The sequence below is a fragment of the Cyprinus carpio genome, chromosome A16 (genome assembly GCF_018340385.1).
Source record: "Cyprinus carpio isolate SPL01 chromosome A16, ASM1834038v1, whole genome shotgun sequence".
Taxonomy (NCBI): Eukaryota; Metazoa; Chordata; class Actinopteri; order Cypriniformes; family Cyprinidae; genus Cyprinus; species Cyprinus carpio.
In genome coordinates, this window is record NC_056587.1 from 9,486,623 (window position 1) to 9,513,699 (window position 27,077).

At 37.5% G+C, this 27,077-nt stretch overlaps 1 protein-coding gene across 8 annotated transcripts; it reads left to right on the forward strand.

Moving 5' to 3' along the window:
• Positions 1–2,137: 2,137 nt before the first annotated feature.
• LOC109056379 (zinc finger protein 43-like) lies at positions 2,138–21,570 on the forward strand. Of its 8 annotated transcripts, none has more exons than XM_042772475.1 (4): positions 2,141–2,399; positions 3,119–3,195; positions 17,281–17,413; positions 17,602–21,570. In XM_042772475.1, exon 4 carries the CDS (start codon positions 18,037–18,039, stop codon positions 19,783–19,785), a length of 1,749 nt encoding a protein of 582 aa, XP_042628409.1. In that variant the 5' UTR covers positions 2,141–2,399; positions 3,119–3,195; positions 17,281–17,413; positions 17,602–18,036; the 3' UTR covers positions 19,786–21,570. The 8 variants fall into 8 exon arrangements, 4 of the variants coding, with proteins under 4 accessions (XP_042628409.1, XP_042628410.1, XP_042628408.1 ...); XM_042772476.1 differs by lacking the exon at positions 17,281–17,413 and having other exon boundaries at positions 17,602–19,833; positions 19,922–21,570; XR_006161969.1 differs by lacking the exons at positions 17,281–17,413; positions 17,602–21,570 and adding an exon at positions 4,109–4,264 and having other exon boundaries at positions 2,138–2,399.
• Positions 21,571–27,077: the final 5,507 nt, after the last annotated feature.

Below are 27,077 nucleotides of genomic sequence, written 5' to 3' on the forward strand. Positions count from 1 at the left end.
CTAAAATATAATATAACACTTATTTAACTAAAAAGATAGTTATGCTGTGTTGTCATTTTATATAAGCAATACCTGAGGGTTAAGAAAACCATATTAATGTTGCCTCTCCATCACTATACGTAATTATTATTACTCAACGTAATAATCAATGCATAATATGCTGTAATGTTTACAAAAAATTGCTCAAATAATACCTGTATAATGAAGCTGTGGTCTATCATACTTAAAAACCATTCAAATGTATTGTCAACGCTGGTTTCTCATGAAATTGAAGAATTAGTGAAGGGCATTGACATGACCATCTTGATTGTGACTGAGGAGGAGCAATGGGAAGTGCTTCTTAAAGAAACCATTGACGTTGCTATCATTGTGGAAGAGCGTTGTGTCCTCACCGTATCTGTGATGTCCTGAAATCATTGGAGATATATCCAGCTGCAGCAGTTTCAGAACCGCAGCAATCATTTGGGTCTTCTTTACATCGTTAACATTGATTACCCAAAACACATGAAGTGCACTTCCAATGTTCTCCAAAAACTTTTTATGAACATTAACTTGTTCTTTTCTTTCTTTCTTTTTTCTTTTTTTTTTAAGTATCTTTGGGCTTTTTGGTTGGTTTTTGCACTTTGTTCAACACACATTTTTGCCATGTTATGACATCTCTTTAAAAAAATATATATGCACTTTGATGCATGTTCTGAACTCTGACTTATATTGAGCTGGGAAATTTAGAACTCTTTTGATTGGATGTCGGTTAGTGAAAGGAATGTAAATATTTACTGCAGTTGTTCCACAGACATATGAAATGTCAATTTTCATCAATTGTTTTTTTTTTTTAAGTTAGTGTGTTTTAATACAAAACACAATGATGCTAAATAGAATACTGTCAATTTTGAAATCCAATAAAATAGCATTCTGCATGTTCATCAATGTCCTTGAGCCATTTTTATACAGTACTGTTAGAAAATGAAACTTAAGTGGTGTGGACAAATTACATATAGTTCAGCCTGTTGAATGAACTTAACGTTACAAGTAAGATGAACTATTCTTTAAAAAGTAACCTGGCTGCCATAAAAAGATAAATTAATTTAACAAAATGCTAGTTTAGCCCATTTTTTATTTAGGTTGCAAAAATTATAATTATAAATTTATTCAACAAAATGCTTAGTTTAAACAACTCAATATCAGTTGTTTTAACTTATTTAGGTTAGCTTATTTTGATTTAGGTTAGCACAACCTTTTTGTCTTGGGCTAACTAAAATCTTATTGGTTAGACGAGGTATTAAGTTGATTCGGCTTTTTTTCAGCTTCACCTTTGTTACCCCAACTATTAGGGATCTCCAATATATGTAAAAAATGTAAGTTTTTTTAGGTTATTTAACAACATTTTAAGGCAGCCAGGTTACAAATTGAATCGGCTTGTTTGTTTTTACAGTGTAGAAGAATCTGTGGAAACGTTTGTCTTAACTTGCTCATTTCAAATGGTTTTGCTGTATTTAAAATCAATTAAATATTTCAAAATTACAAAATTATTTTCTTCCAGCTGTTTTGCAAATAATTTTGAATAAACCCCTACGAAAATTAATGGTTTTATTATAGTAGTTTAATAAGTGTACTGGGCCAGTGTACTGGTGTATTGATTATCATTTGCATAACCACAGTTTTACTACAAATACCATGGTTAAACTGTGGTTAGTGTAACAAAACCGTGGTTAATTTATGGTTACCATGGTTTAACTACAGCAACCATGGATTTATTTGTAGTAAAAACCATGGTTAATTTTCATAAGGGAAGTATTGCATGTCGCATTGTAAGGTAAAAGAGCTTCCCATAATAGATCATATTTCATTCTTCCTAAAATGATTTCATGACAGCTACCCTCCTACAGCACATGCAAAATAAAGTGTGGGTTTAAATAAAAAAGCCTCACATTTCAAAATCGTCTTACAATGTTCCAGCACAGACAAATGTATATAGTTCATAATGCAGTGCCCAATTATCTCAAGGCAACAGATTTAGATAACATGATTTAAGTAGTACATGCATACACCAAATATCAAATGAATTCAAAACAATTATTTATAGATTTTCCACCCCCTTCAGCTGTTCGCATTAGCTGGCCACCTCCACTCCAGTCCTGAGGGTGGCGTTAAACCAAAGCACATCTCACACGAAGAAGAATGCCAAAAGGAAGCTTTCGTTTTTCTTTCCCACCTCCTTTTCTCGAGGATTTAGAGTTGTTTGAGATAAACTACAACTAGCTCAGTTGACTGGTCAAAACCAATGTACGGTAAACGTTGAATTCTCAAGACACTGCACTACAGCTATGCACTAAACAGAAAGGAGGCGGAAAGTTGCTACCCGCCTTTGAGCCTCTTCAGAAGTGACATCTATCGACGAGGTAATTCGCAGATAAATGTGCCTGTTTTTATTTGTACATAAGCATGGATTTTTTTGTTTTGTTCTATATTCCTCACACATAACCAGTTGGGTTTTGTTTACGTAGCGTAACAAGTGTGTAATCTACAAGTCAACTTTGCTAACGTAGCGTGTTGTTTAGGCTTGTAATGTGGGGTAAACAATGTAATGGTGTTGCGTTTTATTTGGCTTGAGCTGTACATTTTCCCTTAATCTTCCCGTTGTACATGTGTACATTCACCGCCAGTTCATATTTAATGTATTTGTTTTTGCTATTGTTTATAAGGACACCATTCATTGTCTCGATAAGCAGCCTGATTTGGTTGCTGGACTCGTAAAGAGTCTACGATGCCTTAACCCTTTAAATGCCAGGAACCTAAAATACCTCAACAAATTACTGTTTGCTACTCAATACTAAATTGAGCTTATAGCTCTTAAGATAAAAACTTATGAAGTTCCACGTTTTGTAAGCTGCTTTGAATAAGAGTCTGCTGAATTAATATATAATATTGTTTCATCATTGCTGTGTATTGTGTAACTATCAATGATTTTAGCCCTTCATGAGATTAATTCTGCGTTACTATGTTGTTTTTGTCTGTGCATGAAATTGTTAATAGAGTAAGAAAATGTACCAGACCATTGTTCAGTATTGTTACATGCTTATTTTAACACTGTTGTTTTCTTATCTTTGTCACTCTTTAGAAATACTGGGTGATTTCTGGTGTTCGCCCTGGCCACTGTTAAGGGGGAGTAATCACAATTAAAACATCAGGTTTGCGGTGAGTAAAACTTGATTTCCTGTTTTGTACACTTGTTAGTTATTTTATAATACCCTTTTTATGTAAAAAAAAAAAAAAAAAAAAAACCTGGGGAACTCATACTACATTCATCACACATGAAGTCGGAAAAATAAAGAGCCTAAACAAAGCGTAAACAAAACAAAAATATTATTTTGTGAACAAACCCAAATAACTACATCTGAATTCAAAATTAATCTCTTATTTATGCATGGTATTATAACTAACTGTTACATGAAGCAAACTGTAAAAGTCACTACAGACTAGCTCTCCTCTCCTTGATTTCTAAATAGATTATAGATTTATTGTAGTTAGTGCTGTCAAAATTAGTGTGTTAACGCGGGCGATTTAAAAAAAAATTCCAAGTTAATGCATTAAAAATATTTAACACAACTAACGCAGGGGCGGAGCTAGGGCTGCATGATTAATCAAATGCGATTGTCACGCGCATTTTGTTAGTAAAGCCGGTTCTGTAATCAGCAGTAAATCATCATCACAAGCTTTCAGATGGAGCAGCATTTACTATACAGAGCCGTAGTTCAATGACAAGTTACACAAAAAAATCGCTAAACTACGGCTCTGTGTAGTAAATGCTGCTCCACCTGAAAGCATGTGAAAATACCACATTTAATAACATGTTTTTACTCCAAACTCCCTTCATAATGTCAGTCAAGTGTTTGAAATAAATCCTTCTGTGAGATGATGTGGCTTTCTTTAACAGAATAATGCACGCAACATATTTAATAGTATTCTAAGCAGAGATAAAGGCATTGCATTATAAATATACTTTATTTTAATGAAAATTATAACAATAATAACTCGCGATATTGTCATAATCGTGTGTTTATTAGTCACATTGAATTAATAAAAGCAGTTAAATCTTCTGTTTATGCAGCTACCGCTATAGGCATTTCCTGGGTTTCTTCTGCAAGGCATATTTGGATTTTCAGTGCGAGAGCGCCCTCTGGCTTTCGGATGGAGATTGACTGCTGATCACAGAACCGAATCGCAGCTTCTGTCTAATCATGATTTCGATTCCATTTCGATTTATCGTGCAGCTCTAGGTGGACCTAGGGTGGACAGACCCACTCACAAGGGCTGCTTTTGTCTTTACGACCACATCAAACGGGGACTTTTCAGACGTGCACTCCAACAGGTGCTAGTCAACTGTGGTCAGATGAGATGTTGTCAGGCCATGTCAGTAAAAACGAATTTCCCTGTCCTGTCATCTGTTCTACTGTACTTGTAGCACGTGCTCTTCAATTGAATGCACAAATGTAGAGGCTCACACTGTTTATTATTCAAATTAAAGCGCAAAAGACACTACGAGCATGCAATGTTGTAGTTATGTCATCAGTTAAGTCATGAAGTTACCAAAATTGTGATTAAAGCTGCCTTAAATCTGTGCATGCATGTAAGTATTTGTTATAAATGAGTCACATTTAAGAACATGTCTCTGAAATGCAGTGTTTTCCAAAACTGTCCTGGAGCACAGCACTGTCTCCCTCATCTAACACGCCCGATTCAATTTGTCAGTTCATTAGTAGAGACTTTAAACCTGAAGTAGGTTGCATGTCTGATCCGCGTCATTTTCGGCAGCGGCAGTGGCAGCTCTAACAGCAGCCAAAATAACCTAATAAGTTGCTGTGATGTCTGTTAAAGCTGCAGTCTGTAACTTTTTTTGGTTAAAAATTATACGAAATCAATATTTGAGCAAGTACATAACCAGCCAGTGTTCAAAACAACCGCCTTACTTTATCCCGATTCACAATGGTAAGCTTAATAATGTTTTCTAATTTGAATGGTACTGGTAGGAATTAGTGGGAAATTCGAGCATGCTGCTGCGTCATTGTTACGTCTGTAAACATAAAGAAGTTGTCCCGGCTAGCTAGTCTATCGCATGTGAGTATCCTGCAGGTGGCGGATTGTTAATAACCTTTTCTCACAGCAGCTAGAATAATGTATCATTACGAAATTAAATTATAGTCCAGTTTTAAATGTGCTTCTGATTACAGATAGCCTGGGATTGGCCTACACAAGATTTGTATTTTAAAGACAACCAGTTCAAAGGGAGCATAATTTGCTTTTTGGGTTAAAAGAATTTCTTAATATGAAATTTGAATGGTATGACAATTGTACAGATCTGTACAGACTGTACAGAAATTGAAATCTACTCGTTTATACACACTGTAGGCAATGCTGATGTTTTTAGCATAAATAATCAGAGAATAAAGTATAACAATAAAAATAATTTGTATGGTTTGATGTAGGGCTGGGCGATTTTCCCTATTTTATAGATTAATTTGAATTTAATGTTTTGCCACAATTTTTTTTTTTAGAAATCGAGGAATTGCAGTGGAATAGGTAAAACATGCAAGAAGATGGGAGTGAACTACTTTTAACTTGAGTGCAGTGTTTTTAGAATGGAGTTTCATACATGAGACACTGCAAGAGACACGAGCGCAAAGAGGCTTTATGAAAGGAGAAAAACAGAAATTAAGTCTATAAAAGGAATAAAATAAATAGGATCACACAAAATATATAATAGATTATAATATAATTAACAGATTATCAAAAGGAAAAAAAAACCCACTGTGCAACAAGTGTAAGCTACGCTTGTTTTTGTGACACTCTTAATGCATTTTATTTCTTTTCTTTATATCTTTATTTAATTTAATCCATCTGATTGCACAGGCGCGTCACACACACACAAACAACTTTAGTTATAGCGTTGCCTGACATTTCAGCCATTCATCTTTAAACTAAAATGTAGTCAACCAAACAAAAAAAGTTACACCGTTTATTTTAAAAGGTCCACTGTAAAATTATTGTGAATGCCACAATAGCATAATTTGTTTTATTTTATAGTTTAATATATAATTTTATAACTACTTATTTTTCATTCTTGTTCTGTTCTGAATACCGTTAAATTTAAAATATTTGTTGTAGAGTGAGGGGAACTAAATAGGTGTTTATATTTACTAGTATTTTAATATAAATATAAATAACATAAATTAATGTACTGTAGCCTAATTGTTTGCCATTACAAGGTTAACACGTGTTTTTGGAGTAAGATATTTCTCTTTGATGAGATTACTTCCTCTTTTTGGCTGGGTTTCATTTCTCCATGTCGTAAACTCTAGGGGCGTGGCTTCTAATGCCCGGTTCAGACTACACTATTTTAGCCCGATTTTGCCACAATTTGCTTGATGTAGGGTGTCGTGGGGATTCGTAAACGACAATGGGCATCGGGACGCAAAATTCCTTAATTTCCTCTCATATAGTGTGTCACAGTGGACGATAAACGATTCCACAGTCTCTGTCGTCCATGGCGAGTTCCCTCACATTGGTGATGTTGACCAATAGCAGCACAGAAGCTCTTTTATACAGTTTTCAAACATAGTGAAATGAAAGAGAGATGATGGTGCTGCTAGGTGGAATTATGAGATGGAGGAAAGGTTCGTGGAGCTCTGGCAACAGTACTCCTGCCTGTATGATGTGTCATCGAGAGACTATCACGACAGAACAAAAACATAAAAATGCTGGCAAACGATTTTGGAAGCACTTCAGCAGTTTACACTCTTTTTTTCGGAAGTCAGTCACTAGTTCCGCCTTCTCGATGACATCACGCGCGTCATTAAAGACGGCAAGCGATGAATGGTCGGGAAGCAACGTGTAGTCTGACATGTTTCTTGTCCATGACACGACAAGATTTTAGGATTAATCTGACACATTGACTATCGTGACAGACAAAAATATTGTGTAGTCTGAACCTGGCATTAACCAGGGTGTTTTTAGGGGCGTGATATTCAAATGACTGATTGTTTTCTGCCACCACATTTATCAGCATGTGGTCATTCGTACAATGAGATTGGCGGCATACAAATGTTTCATGAATCACACAGGAACTCTGTCGTAAGCTGATTTGTGCGCACAGATTTGCGCTAGTTTCTACGGTGCATTATATGGTGAAAATTCTTATTTGGGTCATATATTCCAAGAAGTAGGCTAGAATCTGTTATTGCAAAGAAAGTACAGTAAAAATCAACACAGGTGCAGTGACTGACTGCCACACTGCCACCCATACAAAACATTTAGATTCATCAGCTGGAGCCACGCTGGCGCACAACCCACGCAAGGAAGATAATTCCACAAACAGCTACAATTGCAGGTTTTCAAATAAACATGGCGACAAAGAGGCAAAAGTTACGGACTGCAGCTTTAATCAAAGAGCAAAAAAAAAAAAAAAAAGAGGAAATCAATAACTTTTGAAGCTTTAAGGATTCATCTATATTTAATTTAGATTTTCATGTTTGATAACTTTGTTCAATTTCTGTATATTTACTACTTGCAGAAGGGCACAGGTAAATATGACATTTATTATAATGGGTTAATGTAAGGATTGTTTTAAGTTCACTTAAATTAGAAGTTATTTTTTTAAAAGTCTAATAAATGTTAAAATTGCTAGCTCTAAGTTATACAGTAATGTTGAATGCCTATAGTCACTGGTTAAATATTGGAGGGGGGGGTTATAGAGACATCAGTAGTCATTTTGTGTTGACAAATTTTGTGTTTTGCAAAGTTTGCTGCTTCAGTATTTTTAGATTATTTTTTCAACATGATTCTATGGTATACTGAAAAACAGTGATAAGCATATCATAAGTTTAAAGGCTTTTATTGGCAAAAAAAAAATAAAAAAATAAATGAGTCAATATTTACAATGTTGACCCTTGTTCTTCATAACCTCTACAATTCACTCTGGCATGATGGATATTAGCTTCTGGGCCAAATCCTGACTGATGGCGATCCATTCTTGCCTTATTGGTTTTCGAGGTTGATCACAATTTGTGGGCTTCTGCTTGTCCACTCTCCTTTTGAGGACTGACCACAGGTTCTCTATGGGATTGAGGTCCAAAATGGATCCAAAACTTCAATGTAATGATCTTCGAGCCACTTCTTTATCACTCTTGCTTTGTGACATGGTGCTCCATCATGCTGGAAAATGCATGGATCATCACCAAATTGCTCATGGATCGTTGGAAAAAGTTGCTCTTGCAAGACGTTTCGATACCATTCTTTATTCATGTCAGTGTTTTTGGGCAGAATTATGAGAGAGCCCACTCCCTTGATTGAAAAGCAACCCCACACATGAGCCCCTTTCACACTGAGATTCCGGATAATACAGATACAATTTGTGTTTGTGATCAGACACAAGGTGATCCGGCAATTTTCCGGGACCAACTTGCAGTGTGAAAGGGGCTATGGATGGTCTCAGGATGCTTCACTGTTGGCTCAACACAGGACTCATGGTAGCGTTCACCTTTTCTTCTCCGAACATTTGATTTTTCCAGATGTCCCGAACAGTCGGAAGGCAAGGCAAGTTTATTTATATAGCACATTTCATACACAATGGTAATTCAAAGTGCTTTACATAAAAGAAAAGAAAATAATAATAATAAAAAAATAATCACAACAATAAAACAAGGAATTTAAAAACTTTGACAATTATTTAAAAATTGGGAGCTTCATTAGAGAAAATAACTTTGCACCAGTCTTCTGCTGTCCAAACCTTGTACTTGCTGCAGAATTTCAGTCTGTACTTGACGTTTTTATTGGAGAGAAGTGGCTTCTTTGCTGCCCATCTTGACACCAGGCCGTTGTCCAAAAGTCTTGGCCTCACTGTGCATGCATATGCTCTCACACCAACCTGCTGCCGTTCCTGAGCAAGCTCTGCACTACTGGTGACATGATTCTGTAGCTGACTCCTCAGGAGGAGACGGTCCTGGTGCTTTCTGGACACTCTGGGACGTCCTGAAGTCTTCTTCACTGCAGTCGAACCTCTCTCCTTGAAGTTCTTGATGATCTGGTAAATGGTTCTTTCAGGTGCAATATTCTTTGAAGCAATTTCCTTGCATGTGAGGCCATTTTGATGCAAAGCGACGCTGGCTGCATGTGTTTCTTTAGAGGTAACCATTGATAACAAGAACACAATGATTGGAAGTGCTTCTTCCCTCCTTTTATAGCAATCAGTATTATCTTATAATCTAATTAGTATGATAGTGATTTCACATGACTAGTACTCATTCACACTTTCACATGTGCTGCTGATATAATTAATCAATTAATGTTAGCTGGTCATTTTGTGTCAGGATCCAAAAACAGTGAAATTAGTTTTTTGTAAAAAGTAAATTTTTTGGCCAATGAAGCTTTTAGCAATTATTTAAAATGCATCTGATAACTCTACACAATAATCTAAAAACAATGTGAATGAACACCACAACAGCCTAAGCAGCAAACTTTGCAAAACACAATTTATCTCAAAACTTTTGGCCATGACTGTAGTATTGGTGGATTGGTTGATGCCATTGAACAAATATTAAAAACATATCGTATTTGTTGTTTCTACAATAATTTGAAGATTGAATGTGAAATTATTGCAATGTAAAAGTATATTTAAAACCTTTAATGTTAGGTGAGATTAATTGTGATTAATGAATTGATCTAGAATTCAGAGTTTCCCACTTAAATATGATTATATACACAATGTGTTAACAAAGTAAATAAGCACATTGCATATAGTCATTTATTTGTTTGGAGCTTGTAGTTATGATATTTCCGACACTTGAAGGGCACATAATGCACATAATGTGCTGATTGGTGTATATTTTTTTTTTTACTTTTTCCTCTGGTGATTAAAATTACTGGAAAATATGTATATACAGTGGGGAAAATATTTATTTGATCCCCTGCTGATTTTGTAAGTTTGCCCCCTTACAAAGAAATGAAGGGTCTGTCATTTTTATGGTAGGTGTATTTTAATGGATGGAGACAGAAAATCAACCAAAAATTCCAGAAAAACACATTACATAAAGGTTAGAAATTGACTTGAATTTCAGTGAGTAAAATAAGTATTTGATCCCCTACCATGGGGTAGCTACATCGTAGGTTGTGCATAGCACGCGTAGCCTATGCCGTAGGCTGATGTGCATCTCTCCAAAAATCTAACAGCTCGTAAATTCTACGCGGACAGCAAGCGCTGTGATTGGTCTGCTTGAACCCATTCCTCCGTATGTACTTGAGTTTTGTGTGTGTTTATGTACACTTGAATTTATTTTAATGTTACACCTTCTTACATAAAATAAAACAAAGCAAAGAACAAGTGTCTTATTTATTATACTACATAGTATTATACATCAGTAGTTGTCCGCGAAAAACAATGTTGATCTGCCGTGGTACAAGTCCTTGTGGAGATGGAAAGAATTGTTGTTGTATAAATCAGCCTTTACTGTTAAGTATTAGCATTTAATTTTAACAGTAATGCTTAAAGATGGCCATATTTAAATATATATATATATATATATATATATATATATATATATATATATATATATATATATATATAGTACACAAGGCCATATCATTAAAATTACATACATAGATTATTGATATTGTATGTGTACTCTCACACTTCATTTGCTTCTATTTTAGAACACTGCATGATTATCTTATCAAAAAAAAAATATCTAGGAGAAGTCACACAACAGACGCGTCACGTTCAATTCAAGCAACGGTCTAAAACTGTTTATTTAATCACCAAACATACCGCTAGTTTGCTTCAAGAATGAACAATGTGGCATAAATGAGTTTGAAGTTTGGGGTTTAGAAAAACAGAGCAAGGGGAAAGGGAAAGTGCGATCTGTATTACAGCTCTCTATATGAAGCATACAGACTACAGCCACAGAAAGAACACAATACATCATTTATAGCCTAGGTTGAAGTCATTATGTACATTAACAATGATTTGGCGCTCTGTTCTGCAGCAGGATTTTCTGTCGGCTGCATTTAAATGCGCGTTTGAAGTTTCCCGCTCTGTGCTGCGCGCAGTGTCACGTGTCAAAACAAACAACACATGCTGTTAGTGATTTCCACCTCTGGAGGCCGCTCTCATACTGTATAACGGCAGCGGACCCTTCTCAGCCACTCTTGCAAACGGACGCAACCCGGAAAACTATCGGCATGGATTTTTGCCGATAACCGATATTTCCGCCAATCAACTATCGGTGCCGATTAATCTGCAAAACCAATGAATCGGTTGACCTCTAGTAAGGATGATCATGAGAAAGGTGAGGGATCAGCCCCGAACTACACGGGAGAAACTTGTTAATGATCTTAAGGCAGTTGGGACCACAGTCACCAAGTCAACCATTGGTAACACACTACACCGCAATGGACTGAAATCCTGCAGTGCCCGCAAGGTCCCCCTGCTCAAGAAGGCACATGTACAGCCCCATTTAAAGTTTGCCAAAAAACATCTAAATGATTCAGAGAAGGCTTGGGAGAAAGTTCTGTTGTCAGATAAGACCAAAATTGAGCTCTTTGGCATTAACTCGACTCGCCGTGTTTGGAGGGAGAGAAATGCTGACTATGACCTAAAGAACACCTTCCCTACAGTCAAGCACAGAGGTGGAAACATTCTGCTTTGGGGCTGTTTTTATGCTAAGGGTACAGGACGACTTCACCGCATTGAGGGGCAAATAGATGGGGCCATTTACTGTAAAATCCTAGACGAGAACCACCTTCCTTCAGCCAGAACCCTGAACACGGGTCATGGATTGGTCTTCCAGCATGACAATGACCCAAAACGTACTGCCAAGGCAACAAAGGAGTGGCTCAAGAAAGAAGCACATTAAGGTCATAGAGTGGCCTAGCCAGTCTCCAGTAGGGATGGGTATCATTTACATTTTATCGATACCGATACTGCTTATCGCTGCTATTTAGTGCTGGTCCCTAGTGACTTTCATATTTCTTGTTCCAACTATTAAAGTCAGTGGGGAGCAGGAATTGTTTGGTTACCCACATTCTTCAAAATATCATCTTTTGTGTTCAGCACAAGAAAGAAATTAATACAGGTTTGGTACAACATGAGAGTAAGTAAATAATGACAGAATTGTAATTTTTGGGTGAGCTATCCCTTTAATGACAATTGGCAGCATGTTTAGTACTGTTGCTTTAAGAGCTGCACACATCTGTTTTTCTCTCATCTGTTTACTTTCACTTTAGACATAAGTTAACGAACTGTGTGTATATGTAAACCAGGTGCTGTTCAAACATCCTTTTAGTGTACACATGCTTTGTATGAAAGTGAAAAGTGAAAGTGACGTGACATTCAGCCAAGTATGGTGACCCATACTCAGAATTCGTGCTCTGCATTTAACCCATCCGAAGTGCACACACACAGAGCAGTGAACACACACACACTGTGAACACACCCCCGGAGCAGTGGGCAGCCATTTTATGCTGCGGCGCCCGGGGAGCAGTTGGGGGTTCGATGCCTTGCTCAAGGGCACCTAAGTCATGGTATTGAAGGTGGAGAGAGAACTGTACATGCACTCCCCCCACCCACAATTCCTGCCGGCCCGAAACTCGAACTCACAACCCTTCGATTGGGAGTCCGACTCTCTAACCATTAGGCCACGACTTCCCACGACTTCCCACAAATCCCACATGTACGTGCTCTGAATAAGCATGTCAGAACAGCATGCGAATGTAATGTTAAACCAGGAAGGTTTTAAAGCACATGCAAATAATGTACTTTTGTAATTGCAAATAAGTGCAGTGTCTTGTAAGTGTAACTACTGCTGAAATAAAATTTGATGTGAATGTGTTGCATGAGTTGCAGTTGGCGCTGGAGCCAGGAGACATAGTAAATACAGCCCATTGCTTGCGGTAGATGTTGTGTTTCGTAAGTAAATGTTTCATTGTATTAATAGTGTTGCCTGCCTCCTTTGTTCACTATTACACTACTGCATATATTGCATCTGACACTGGTGTCGCTTAGTTTTGTAACATGAGCCCACACTTTTGAACGTTTCACCGCCATTGATTGCACGCAAAAACACACAGCACATGTGCATGAATATCACATGCATGTCGAGCAAACGTCGGCAACATCAAGTGAAGAAAAATGACAAGCAGCAGCTTCTAATTCACCATTAACATTGAAGTATTCAGAGATAAAACAACGCAAGTATTGATAACAGTATCGTTTGTCCTGAAACTTATTGGTAGTCCGGTATTGACCCAATTACGGTTATCGGTACCCATCCATAGTCTCCAGACCTCAATCCTACAGAAAATCTGTGGAGGGAGCTGAAACTTCAAGTTGCCAAACGACAGCCAAGAAACCTTAGAGAGGATCTGTAAAGAGGAGTGGATCAAAATCCCTCCTGAGATGTGTGCAAACCCAGTGACCAACTACAAGAAACGTCTTCCCTATGTGCTTGCCAACAAGGGTTTTTGCACCAAGTCATGTTTTGCTTGGGGATCAAATATTTATTTCACGCACTGAAATGCAAATCAATTTCTAACCTTTATATAATGTGTTTTTATAATGTGGATTTTTTGGTTGGTATACTGTCTATATATACATTGAAATAAACCTACCATAAAAATTAGAGACTCTTCATTTCTTTGTAAGTGGGCAAACTTACAAAATCAGCAGGGGATCAAATAAATATTTTCCTCACTTTATACATTATATAAGAGCCAGTTGTACAGATGCTGATCATCTGATCATTCTGACATCAGAAAATTGCTTGCATGAGAAAGTTGTTTATGGTACAAAACCGCAGTTCCTGTTATATACAGCCCTGCCAATACATGCTATAATATTAATATACAGAGTTACACATTTATTTATTCTTTTTCCACATTCTAAATATGTACATTGTGAAAAATGCAGCTTATTTGTTTACATGGCAGGTTTTAAACTGATTTCTCTTACTTTAAATGGCTTAAAGGGATAGTTCACCCAAAAATCAAAATTATGTCATTAATGACTCAACCTCATGTCGTTCCAAACCCGTGAGACCTCCGTTCATCTTCGGAACACAGTATAAGATATTTTAAATTTAGTCCGAGAGCTTTCTGTCCCTCCATTGAGAATGTATGTACGGTATACTGTCCACGTCCAGAAAGGTAATAAAAAGCATCTTCAAAGTAGTCCATGTGACATCAGAGGGTCCGTTAGAATTTTTTGAAGCATCGAAAATACATTTTGGTCCAAAAATATCAAAAACTACGACTTTATTCAGCATTGACTTCTCTCCCGGGTCTGTTAAGAGCGCGTTAACAACACTGCAGTTTAGTGATATCCGGTTCGCGAACGAATCACTCGATGTAACCGGATCTTCTTGAACCAGTTCACCAAATCAAACTGAATCGTTTGAAACGGTTCGCGTCAACAATAAGCATTAATCCACAAATGACTTAAGCTGCTGACCGAGCCAGATAACGAACGAAACATTGACTCGTTCTCGAGTCAAGAACCGGTTGCATCGGTTTTCGGATCACCGGTAGTGATGGGGAGTTCTGTTCTTCTCCGCGAACCGGTTATTTCGGACAGTTTGATTAAATAAACCGGTTGCCGAAAACGGTTCACCAGTTCTTTTGCGCTCGACGTAATGACTTCATTGGCGATGATTGCCCTTGATTCAAGCCTTCAGTTTACCCGCGCTCATAACATTAGAACAGAATCGGTTCAGAATCAATCACCAAAAGAACCAGTTCGGTTCAGACGCGCTGTGTGTCAGTCTGAATCACGCATCCGCAGTATCATCAGCTCCTCGGTTCTCGAACCGGACACGTCCGACAGAAACGGTTCTTGACTCGAGAACGAGTCAATGTTTCGTTCGTTATCTGGCTCGGTTCAGTCAGTGTACTGTTTGAGTAAATGAATTACTCCGGGATATTGGTTTATTTGAACTCAGAGGGAGTGTCAGCCATGTTAAAAAAAAGTTAACAGCTTAAGTCATTTGTGGATTAATGCTTATTGTTGACGCGAACCATTTCAAACGATTCAGTTCGATTTGGTGAACTGGTTCAAGAAGATCAGGTTACATCAAGTGATTCGTTCGCGAACCGGATATCACTAAACTGCAGTGTTGTGAACGCGCTCATAACAGACCCGGGAGAGAAGTCAATGCTGAAAAAAGTCGTAGTTTTTGATATTTTTGGACCAAAATGTATTTTCGATGCTTCAAAAAATTCTAATGGACCCTCTGATGTCACATGGACTACTTTGAAGATGTTTTTTATTACCTTTCTGGACGTGGACAGTATACCGTACATACATTCTCAATGGAGGGACAGAAAGCTCTCGGACTAAATCTAAAATATCTTATACTGTGTTCCGAAGATGAACGGAGGTCTCACGGGTTTGGAACGACATGAGGGTGAGTCATTAATGAAATAATTTTGATTTTTGGGTGAACTATCCCTTTAAGGAAAACAGTTCTTGCATTAATGTGTTGGTTTAGAACTGCTTACCGCAAAAACCCTAGAATAAACCATTATCTTAAACTGCATGTAAATGGGGCCATTGACTCCAGGGCAGCTCTGCCTCTTGGTAGCCTAACCTTATAGCACAATCCCTAATAGCTTTCTTTGTTAAAGGGTTAGTTCACTCAAATATGAAAATTAGCCCATAAATTACTCACCCTCAAGTCATCCTAGGTGTATATGAATTTCTTCTTTCAGATGAATTAAGTCGGAGTTGTATTAAAAGATGTCTTTGATCTTTCAAGCTGTTTAATGGCACTCAGCAGGTGTTGCAGTGCATCAGTCCAAAAGAAGTGAAATAAAAAGCTCTCATCCATAATAAAAGTACCTCACACGACTCTGGGGGGTGAACAAAGGCCTCCTGTAGCAAATCGATGCGTTTTTGTTAGAAAAATATCCATATTCAAAACGTAATAAGCACTTTAATGTAACTTGCACCAACAGTTGTACACGGAAGCAGCTCCGGGAGGATGACGTATGAGGTCGGCCTTGCACATGCGCTTGTGAGTCTTGTGAAAACCAACGTTTGTTAACAGGAGCAAAGGAAGCAAAGTTTCCTTACTTTAGCAAAGGAACACCATGTCTCCTCTTTGCTAATATCGAAATCCTCCGATGTTGTTCTTTACAAATCCTTGTTTTGTAATTCTAATTAGTGACCGTTGTTTTGTTTTGATCTGTCCCCTGCGCTTCTGCGTTTATTACTTCTGAGTGGCATATGCGCAAAGCTGACCTCATACGTCATCCACCCGGAGCTGCATCCATGCACAACAGTGAGCGCAAGCTAGATTAAATTATTACGTTTTAAATATGGTTATTTTTCTTACAAAAATGCATAAATTTGCTACAGGAGGACTTCGTTCACCCCCCGGAGCTGTGTGAGACATTTTTTATTAAGTATGGGCGCTTTTTATTTCACTTCTTTTGGACTGATGCACTGCAACACCCGCTGAGTGGCATTAAACAGCTTGTAAACAGCCCTGCTCTGCTCTGCATCTCTTTCTCTCTCGTTCAGATCAAAAGTATAAGACAACAACAAATAAAAAACATACCATTAAGAGCTGTGCTTGCACAGGTTATGCGTGATCCTCTTCAGTAATATCCTCTGCATCTCATTCGGGTTCAAATTGATAAGCAATATTGACAATGCCATTGTTTACAATACAACTGGAGCACATGCCACTGAGGTGAGGGGCGTGACATTTAGATGCACACTGGCAGTTTGGCAAAACACTGGGCCAGCAGACCAATCTGAGCCCATTGCGTATTTCTGAGAGAGAAGCTTCATAAAACCAGGAACTCATCGGAGCGTTTATCAAAGAAGGGAAGGAGTTGTGTAGAATAAAGGTAAATTATGTGAAAAATAACGTTTTTTTAAAACAAAGCATTAACACTTGTTAGACTGCACCCCATAAACATAATTAAGCCTAGAAAAAAAAGTCAACCACCCCTTTTTAGACATGACTGACTGTTTACTAGAATACTTGCCAAAACGGGTATTTTAAAATAACTTTGTGTGTATGTTTCCATTCAAAGAGAGTGAAAGAGGAATCAATCTGTGTGAATCACGCCTCTCTCTCTCTCTGGGTGTGCTTGCTTCGGATGTGTGCGGCAGTGGTAGAAAACAGCGCGCATGTTCTCTTTTGCTTGAGTGGTTTAAAATTGTTTGAATGGGTAAATTGACAAAACAAATGATGCAAATGATGACTCTATGATGGTTAAATTTAACAGTTAATCCGCAAATCGCATGCGTGCTGAACCGTGGGGTCTTGTCCATATGGATCAGATCATCTACGATCTGTTGCACCCTTGATACCTAGCCCCAACACAAATACCACAATGGAAGTACATATGGCTCATTTAGGTAATGTAGATGTTGCTCTAATAACTGCCCTGGGCTGCATTTCCAAGAAATATCATAAGCCTAAGTGGATTGTATGTATTATGAATTTTGAAAAAGCTAAACAATTTAACTATGCAAAGACACATCACTTGCAACAAAATTTATTTGTCTTTTCCTCTCCTCTCTTTTATTTTTTATTTTTTTTACAGATGGCAATATCTGAATTGTGGGCCAGCTCCTGAAACAAGGCAGGCCATATGTAACAAGGTTCACATCATTGTATTATGCTCAAATGTCACATTTTCCTGCAGAGTTTGGGGAACTGATGCTTGAATTGACAATCACAGACTTTCAAGAAGAGACTTTTTATTCTTTTTGGAATTTTCTATTTTATTGAACTTGGTAGAGTTGCCATTTTAGAAATGTTGTGACCAATTGTGGCTTTTTATTAAATGTATATAGAAATTTAGCCTTGTTTTATAGCAACTGAAGTGAGATTGGACTTATTTCCTGGAAAATAATTCCAGTAGTCGACATTATCATATTTTGATATATTTTTAAAACATCTCACATAATATATTATGTTCCCTGTTTCCTAAACAATTTAACTTTATACCTCAAAAGAGGCTACATTTGGCTTTGTCATGATGGCTTATTCAGTGGACTCTATGCAAGAGTTAAGTGGAGGAGATGCCTTCATCTGTACAGAGTGTGGTGAAGGATTTAGTCGTTACCCAAAACTAGTCGAACACATGGCCATTCATGGACTTACTGAGATATTTTCCTCTGATGGTTTAAGCATTAGTAATGGTAATTGTATCAACGCATCCATTGAGGTTGCTCTCCATGAAAACGGAATGCTCACTGTGGTTGATCGATCTGTGTTGTCGAACTTTACTTTCTTGTTTGGAAAACCATCATCCAAGTCATTATGGTGCCAACCCCCTAATCAAGAAGCCTTGACTTCATCGAAGATACCAGAGAAGGAGTATACTTGGTTTAAGTGTGAAAGATGTGAACAAGTGTTCAAAACCCCAAAGAGCTTTCAACTGCATCAGCAGTACCGTGCCCTTGAGCAGGGGTTCAAATGCACTCTGTGCTGCAAGGTGTTTAATGACCAGGAGAGTCTGCAGAGCCACCTTCAAACCCATGCTCATGAACGCTTTTATAGTTGTGGACACTGTGGAAAGCGATTCTTAAGACAAGAGACCTTACTGTCACATCAAAAACAGTGGCATGCATCTGTTGGTTCCAAGACTTTGAGTAGATCTGAGGAAAATCAAGGAAATAAAATGGACAGGTCTTATCCTTGCAAAATTTGCGGTTTGCGCTTCTTTTGGTTGTCTGACTTGCAAAGCCACCTAAACAGTCATTCTCGGGTCAGCAGGCCATCCAGTGATGTAACACAAAAACAGGAAATGCTTGGGGAAGAAGAAAGTAAGAAAAATGGCAGTAATTCACTTAATGAGCCATGTCGTTGTGGCCTATGTGGGGAACATTTCAACCAAATTTCAGATTTAAGAGAGCATCATAAAACACAGCATCCAGATGAGGTTGAAGTAAAGTACTTACCGGCTAAGATGAAACAGCAGTGCCATGGTGTAATGCGACAAATAGTTACTAAATGGCAAAAGCAGCGAGTTGATCCACTAAGGTCAAGCATACGAGGAAGACCTAGAGGAGTGAACAGAGCCAATTTTAATGTCAAAATATTTTCCTGCAAACTCTGCCATCGTGTGTTTGTACACTCAAGCAGTCTTTCTCGTCATATGCGTTACCATAAGGGAACTCTGCATGCCTGTGTTTATTGTGGAAAACACTTTCCACAAAGATGTGATGTCACAAGGCATGTGGCCATGTACCACAGTCCAGTGCTTCAACCTAAGGCTTCTGGGGAGACAAAGACAGAACAAGAGGTTAAAAATCATGATCAGGAACCTGCGAAAGCATCAATACAACCAAAAAGTGATAGTAAACAAGAAGAACTTGAAGAAGAAAATCAGCCTGCATCCAAGACAGATGACCTGTTACTTGGTTCTCCTTATAAGGGAAATTACAAACCAAGGATGAAATACAAATGCGAAGAATGTTGTAGAGTCTTTGGGCTACTTAGTGTTTATCGGCGACACATTTATTACCACAAGCGAAATCCCTGCAAGGTTCTGCTAAGTTGCCCTCTCTGTCCAAGCCGCTTCACATTCCTCTCTGCTTTAGATCGCCATCTTGAATATCATCATAAAGGAGACTCTGATGGCACAAAACATCCTGGGACTAATATAGCTGATTCCAAAAGTCAGCAAGGAGATGCTGATGCTGAAAAGCCTAATAAAAATGCTGATAATGGCATGTCGTTGGAAATAGTAAATGAATCCACTGAATGTTCTCAGACCTAGGGATCCACAAAATGGACAAAAGTATATGGACCCTTATATAATTAACAGGTTTGGCTATTCCAACAATTTCAGTGAAGACAAATATAAATGCTCAACTATAAAATGAAAAATTGTGCTTTCAATTTTGTCTCAACAGCGTGGACCCTTTTCCTATCCCTGCAGGGCAATGACCCTGTGCACAAAGCAATGCTCCACTGTTTCCACTGTTGAAGAAAGTAAATGACATGCACAAATCCACTACTGAGCCACTGGGATGAATTGGGAATGCAGACTGTGAGCCAGGTTTTTTTGCTTTATGTTCTTGTCTGACCTTCTTGATGCTCTTGTGTCTGAAGCAAGTCCCTGCAACAGTGTTCCATTCCAGAAGAATGGAGTTTTATTATAGCTGCAAAAGGAGTGATTAATGTCATACTTTTGAAAATAAATTGTGGACAAGAGCATCAGAGCATAATTAGCATTTAGGCCTTCATGCAAACTGCCACTGTTCTTTTGGTAAAGAAAAGGGCCCTCCCCACATAGTTGCAACAAAGTTGAAAGCACAGAATACTCAAGTAGATCATTGAATAGTATGGTGTTCAGGTCACAATTCTGACCAGAATGCCTGGAGAAAAGCCTTTCTAATAACTTGATTATTAGAGAAGAGTGTCCACAATGAAGATATAATCTATATCAGAATTCTCAGAATACTCAGTTATAGTAAATAAAACTTTTACGTTTTTGAGTGTTGTACTTGTGTAACGTTTGGCTCCTCGGATGTACCAAATGAATACTGTTGTTTCATGTTTGTTGCATTTGTTGTATATAAAAATGTTTCCCCCCAAAATTCTCATTTGCATTTTCCAATTTTTGGATAGGAAATTCAAATTCTTATTCAAAGTAGGTGTTGACACAGTATGCATTCACAAACCAAAGGGGCCCTTATAAGAACTATTATAATGACCAGAATGTTTGAAATTGTACTAATGAACTGATGAATTTAGAGCAAGCAGAAGTTATTAATCCTGCTATTTCATGTCATTTGAACTCTCTTTGCTAAAAGTTGATTCAAGAACACATTTCTGCTGCAGTTAGTGAAGTATGACTTTTAGCTGTATTTTTTTTTTTTTTAAATATATAACTAACAATGGAGATTTAACACCCCCCCCCCCCCCCCAAGTCTTTTCAAAGACTAAACACCACACATAATTTCTTTTTCTTTCTTTTTTTCTGCAAACTGTATTTTTTATTTTGTATAAGTGGTGATGCAAAACATATTTCGACTGTTCTTAAACATCAGTAACATATCTTGTGCAAGTCTAGCTAGTTCCACTTGTTTATAAATAAAGATAATTCTGTTTTTCCCTTCTAAGGCCTTGTAATTGTTGAATTTATTTTTCATGTACCAAAGTTATTGTTTTTATGCATGCAAATATTAGTAGACATTTCTTTAAACTTATTTCAGGCTTCATACATTCCCCTTGTCTTTAAAGACCTTAAATTTTGTTGCAATAATTTTGAAGATTGTACTGTTTTATAATGAAGTATCGAGGGGAAATCCGTATTAATTTTCTCATTGACATGTTTTGAAAAAAAATATGGTCAAATAAAATACACTGTATCATAAGAAAAATAATTTTAGGTTTTGAAAACCTGTGTGATTGGGTATCCTTCAGTGCCAAATCTATACTTTTAAAGCAGTACCGGTGCCTGAACCGATACTTTCATAAAAGAGCCACAAAACTATGGTCGATGACATTAAAGATTGGCTCTTTTATTAAAAAAAAAAAAAAAAAAAAAAACTTTAAATGAATATATTACAAATTTAAAGTATACAGAAATAAAATAATTAAATACAAACCACAACAAATTTTACATAAGTTCAATAAACCTAAGCCACCTAACCCAACTACAATAATTTAACTCTAAATAACAGTTACAGTAGGCTACTAATAACAGCAAAGTAGTCTGTATTCTTGGCAGGGATTCAACAATAGGCCACGGTTCAACACATATCTTGGTTTTTAAACCACGGTTTTTGGTTCTGTTTGGTTCGGTTCTGATGGCTTGGCAATCTTTATTTTTACAAATTGCAATTTTAAATGTGATTTTAAAACAAATTAACCAAAAAAAAAAAAAAAATACAAAAACAAATCCTTTACACAAGTAAAATATGGATTATCATATGTCTACTACTTTTGAGAGAAGTATTATTTTTCTATTTTTACCCAAAGGATGGATTGGCCATTACTGAGGTGAGGGCTATAAACTAGAGATGTACGAATCAGCTCAAACATCTTCCGAATCCGCTGCTTGAATAAACAATTATCTTTATTTTTCTCTGATTTAAACATGGGCATCGGAAGCAACAAAAATGTGGGTGGGTCCAACGTAGTTTTATGTAACTGTTACTCGCTGCAACAAAGACTATGATGCCTTTAAAATTCAGTTTAATGGCAGCTTGTTTAGTGGGAGTAGCCTATGTGAGCATGCAGCCAGACCCACCTGAGCGGCAGATATGCTACCATGCTTTATTTTATATGGACACTGAATGAGCCAAGTGGAATGGATTTGAGGAAGCAGCAGCATGGAAATCAAGGCTGTAGCTAAAATGCGGAATGGAGATTAAAATATGAGGGCATTCCTCAACTGGAATGGATTTGAGTGGCGGTGCTTTGAAAAGTGAAAAAATATATGTGCTGAATTAGAGATGGTAAAAAAAGAGTGGGTCCAATATAATTGGTCTTAGAAAGTGGGTGGGTCTTGTCCTACCCACATACAATGGTTCTGACGCCATGGATTTAAATATCTGCCCCAACCCGCAACTGATTGTCACATTACAATTATTCAAAATCTTAATTTTGCATGATAATATGATGAATGGATGGTTCATTTTTAACAGCAGATTCAGTTAAAAAGCAGGTCAGATGGTATTTTAAAGTGTCCCAATATTGTATTGGAGTCCCCTACATCAGGTTTAAATGCATCTAAGGTCAGAAAACATTGTAATTTTCTCAGAATATACATTTAATATTAGAGTCATTTGCCAATGATTAGGAAATGATTCGTTTCAAGCAAGTTCGGAGCAAGCCCCTCCCTTCCTCAAGCCTACTCTGCTCTGATTGGTCAGCTGGCCAAACCTGTTGTGATTGGCACAGAGATGAGTCCTTGAGCCAGTTAGCCAGCGCTACCATTGACAAAGCACCTTTACATAAAACAATAATATAATCAATCTGTTCTTATAATGACATAAAATACAAAAACACTTATGCAAGCGAATCGTGCCCACAGCTAAAGTTTAGCTGCTAAACTGTGAACACTAGGTGGATACGTTAGCCAAGTGCTAACGTGACTAACTGATGAAACAATACAGTTTGTAAACCAAAATATGTCTACTGTAATGTTTGAAGAACGGCAGACAAAAGACACTTGGTCTTAACTTTTAATCAGAACACAGAACAGTTGTATCACAGGAGTACCAGCCGAAATCACTCATCTCTCCCGCATTAACCCTGTTTTGAGCACTCATTTGAAAATGTACACCTAACGTATCAATCGTACTACTTACAGGTCGTGGTTCAGAGAGCTTGTTAGTCCAAATTAAGAAGATTAGAAGCCAACGAAGATAAAAGTCCAGATTAGAGAAGCAGTTCTTGATAAAATGACAAGCACACAACAAAAGGCTCGAATTGTATTTCTGTGGTATCCTTGAACACCGCGTCTTCTCAACATGATGTAAACGCAATAATAGCAAAAGTGTTTGTGGGCAGATCAGACTCTGTTCGTATTTCGCGGGCAGGCGTGGATTATGCAAATGTGTACCCAGTGACGTACAGGCAAACAGGCAAAAGAGTCGAAAATATAACGACTCATTACGGCGATTCAGAACCGACTCTCTCTTTTGAGAGATAATATCTTTATTTATCATGCAATTTTTTGATTAACAACTTTGCAGATTGTTTTCATTTAAGGATAGCTACGTTATAAACTGCAAAAGAGAGATTTTTCAAAAACCCATCTGACCTGCTCTTTGAGTTTTGTTTTGTTTTAAGGTTAGTTTAGTTTTTTGTGACGAATTATGGCTCCGACACGGCCACCAAAGATGATCTCTGCTTATGTTTATGCTCACACAATGCTTATGTTTATACCTGCCGCACTGCTTCACTTAAGATAGGTACTTAGTGTATTTTTGATGGACGCTGCATTATTAGAAAATTGAGGATGTATTTTAAATGACGAAAAAACAGCTACAAATATTTTATCCTTGTCGTACATAACTACACTTGACTGTGTATTAACTTTGCCTGTAGGATACAGCACACAACATAGCAATAAACACATTTAACCTTGGAAAACCAACTAACCCATGATACAACCCCAAAAATCAAGACAAAACGCGAAAAAATCAAATAATAATAATAAAATCCAGTTGCTTCGCTCCTGGTGTGAGTTGCCAGCGCGTGGAGGATGGAACAAAACTTGTTGGAGCCATAAAGGGGTAACAGTACAAAATAGGCTGATATTTGCTGCTTTTAAATGATTATTTATTTATAAAACATAAGTTCTTCATTGGATAGATTAGCCTACACTTTCTAATTAGCATAAACATAAGCTTTACTCCCTTCAAACTAACTAGAATGTCACTGCAACTTCCTGAACAGGTGAACTCGCGTGTACACAAAAACACAGAAGTCTGTCTGCCTGATGAAAAAGATGCATTAGAAAAAAAGGTTAATATTTTAGAGAATGTAGTTAATATTCACACGCTCCTCGGATGGTCTCATTTCCCGAGTTGTGCTTTTAAGTCGGACTCTAACATTACTATTTTTGGATTTTTGTATTATCGTAGATACTTGAAATTTGTCAGTCATAAAATTATTTTTCTGATTATTCTGACTTGAAAGCAGTATAATTTAACTAGCGATCATGTGCGGTGATGATGCTTCTTTCTTCCCTTTTGGAGCACCAGAGGGTATATATTTCAATTGACATCTTAGACCAGGGTCTCCGAACTCTGTCCTGGAGGGCCAGTGTCCTGCAGAGTTTAGCTCCAACCCTAATCAAACATAGCTGAACCATGAGACTTACTAGGTATACTTGAAACTTCCAAGCAGATGTGTTAGGCAAGTTGGAGCTAATCTTTGCAGGAAACTGGCCCTCCAGGAATAGGTTTTGTGCCCCTGGCTTAGGCATTTAAATGTGGGACCGAAATCTGCATTTGGTCTGGTGCATACCGTCATAAAGGTACCAGTTCCATATTGGCACCGGGGTTTCAACCCAACCTTCTTCTTTTTTTTTTTTTTTTTTTTTTTTTTTTTTTTTTTTAAGAGAAGATACAGTTGTTGTTTTCTGTGATAAACAACAGCAGGCTACAGATTCTGTTTTATGTTACAACCAAATTGTACCTAATCCTGTTACATAAGGTCTTTCACTCTTTGTCAACTCCCAATTCCGTCAGTGGTGTGGGGTTAATTAAGGGTTATGTCTAACACACATTGATCACATGCGTTTGTTAGGGGCCTTTAACATAAGAACAGAACTCAAACTGTTTTTTAAACTATGATTAATTTATTTTGTTTGCAGTAAAGAAAAACTAGAAAATACTGAATCTCAGCTTGTAACACAAAAATCCTGGAACCCTAACACAGCCTTTAGGCAGTCTGACTGCTGACTTACAGCCATCAATGACATTCTAACACCAATGTAGCCTACTGATTGTTGTTTGGTCTAATTTTCTTTTGCCAACTCTTAGATTCTTGTATCTCTCAAATGGACCATTGACACACTATCTACAATCTCAGTTAGGAGTGTCAGTGGTCCACATTTGAGAGATAGGTGGTGGTAATGCACTTATAAGTCTGCGATCTGCTGTAAAGCAAGAAGAAAACGATGTGTCCCACTCCGGCTGTTGAGAACGCGCTCAGGACAGTTCGGACATTGCAGTGAATCAGAGGTAAAAAACAATATAAATACTGTTCAGTTTCTTGCACAGACCGATTGTTTTGTGTCTTTACACATCAATGTATCGACACGAGCCGCTGGGTTTAATTTGGTTTTGTTTGTGTATGTTTTTTTGACTCTAAAAGCCATGATTCCCATTCACTTCCATTATTTTTTAAAGGGGATTATTTAAAGGGGTCATATGATGGGTTTTCAACTTTTCCTTTCTCTTTGAAGTGTTACAAGCTCTTGGTGCAAAAAGAAGATCTGTAAAGTTGCAAAGACTAAAGTCTCAAATCCAAAGAGATATTCTTTATAAAAGTTAAGAGTCAACCACACCCTCCTAACATGCACCCACGTCTATGTCACAATGTGGGAAGATTTGCATAACACCGCCCAAATGTTCACGCAAAGAAAGAAGGCATAACTTTTATTCTCGCTGTTACCGCCGGCGCCATGTCGTGGAGACAATGTTTCATTGTGAAAGTGAAACTACTTTGTTTGGCCTTCCAAAAGAGGACACGACTAGAAATCAGTGGTTAAGTTCAATCCAAATATTCAGATGTGTGCAGTGCATTTTATGGAGGACTGTTTCCTGATCCTGGGAGAGTAGACTACAGTGCTGGCTGTTCTGGCTCACAGTCTGTAAGTATGATTACATATGTAATGGATTTACCTCTGATGATTCAAACGCAAGTTTTGAGGAGTGTAGAGTAGCGCTTGTTGTTTGTTATTTCTCTGATCACAAATGCAGACATGGTGTTATGTTTAGGCGGTGTGATGCAATGCATAAAAAGACTGTAGAAGTCAGCGGTTCTCAATTCAAGTCCTCACGCCCCCTGCTCTGCACATCTTGTATGTTTCTCTCCGCTTCAGACATTTGTTCTATTCTAACATAAGTGCCCTGCGAAGTGGACATCATAGGATATTCCAAAATGTTTCCAGTTCAAAGCGAACGTATATGTTCCATTCAAAGTGCATTGAAGTGTGCGAGACGTGAATTTAAATTGTATTTATTTACAGAGGTATATGATGTCACACTTGTCCGTGTGTGAAGATGTCGCGCAGCGCATATCCGTGAATGAATGTTCCGAACTGAAGTAAACTTCAACAGATTTCCCCTGCTCAAGGATAGGGAGCAGTAAACACTGTGTAGGGACCATGTCAATGGGAACACAGTTCATGCATGGAGCTCACTTTTTACAAGCTAGTTATCTGAATCAGGTGTGTTAACAAAGAGAGAAATGAAAAATATGCAGAGCTGGGGGGGCGCAAGGACTGGAAATTGAGAACCGCTGGTATTGTCATTGTAATCCGTAATTATGTCCCCACTGAATGCAACAAATGCCTAGTTTTTAATGAGTTTTAATATTTTT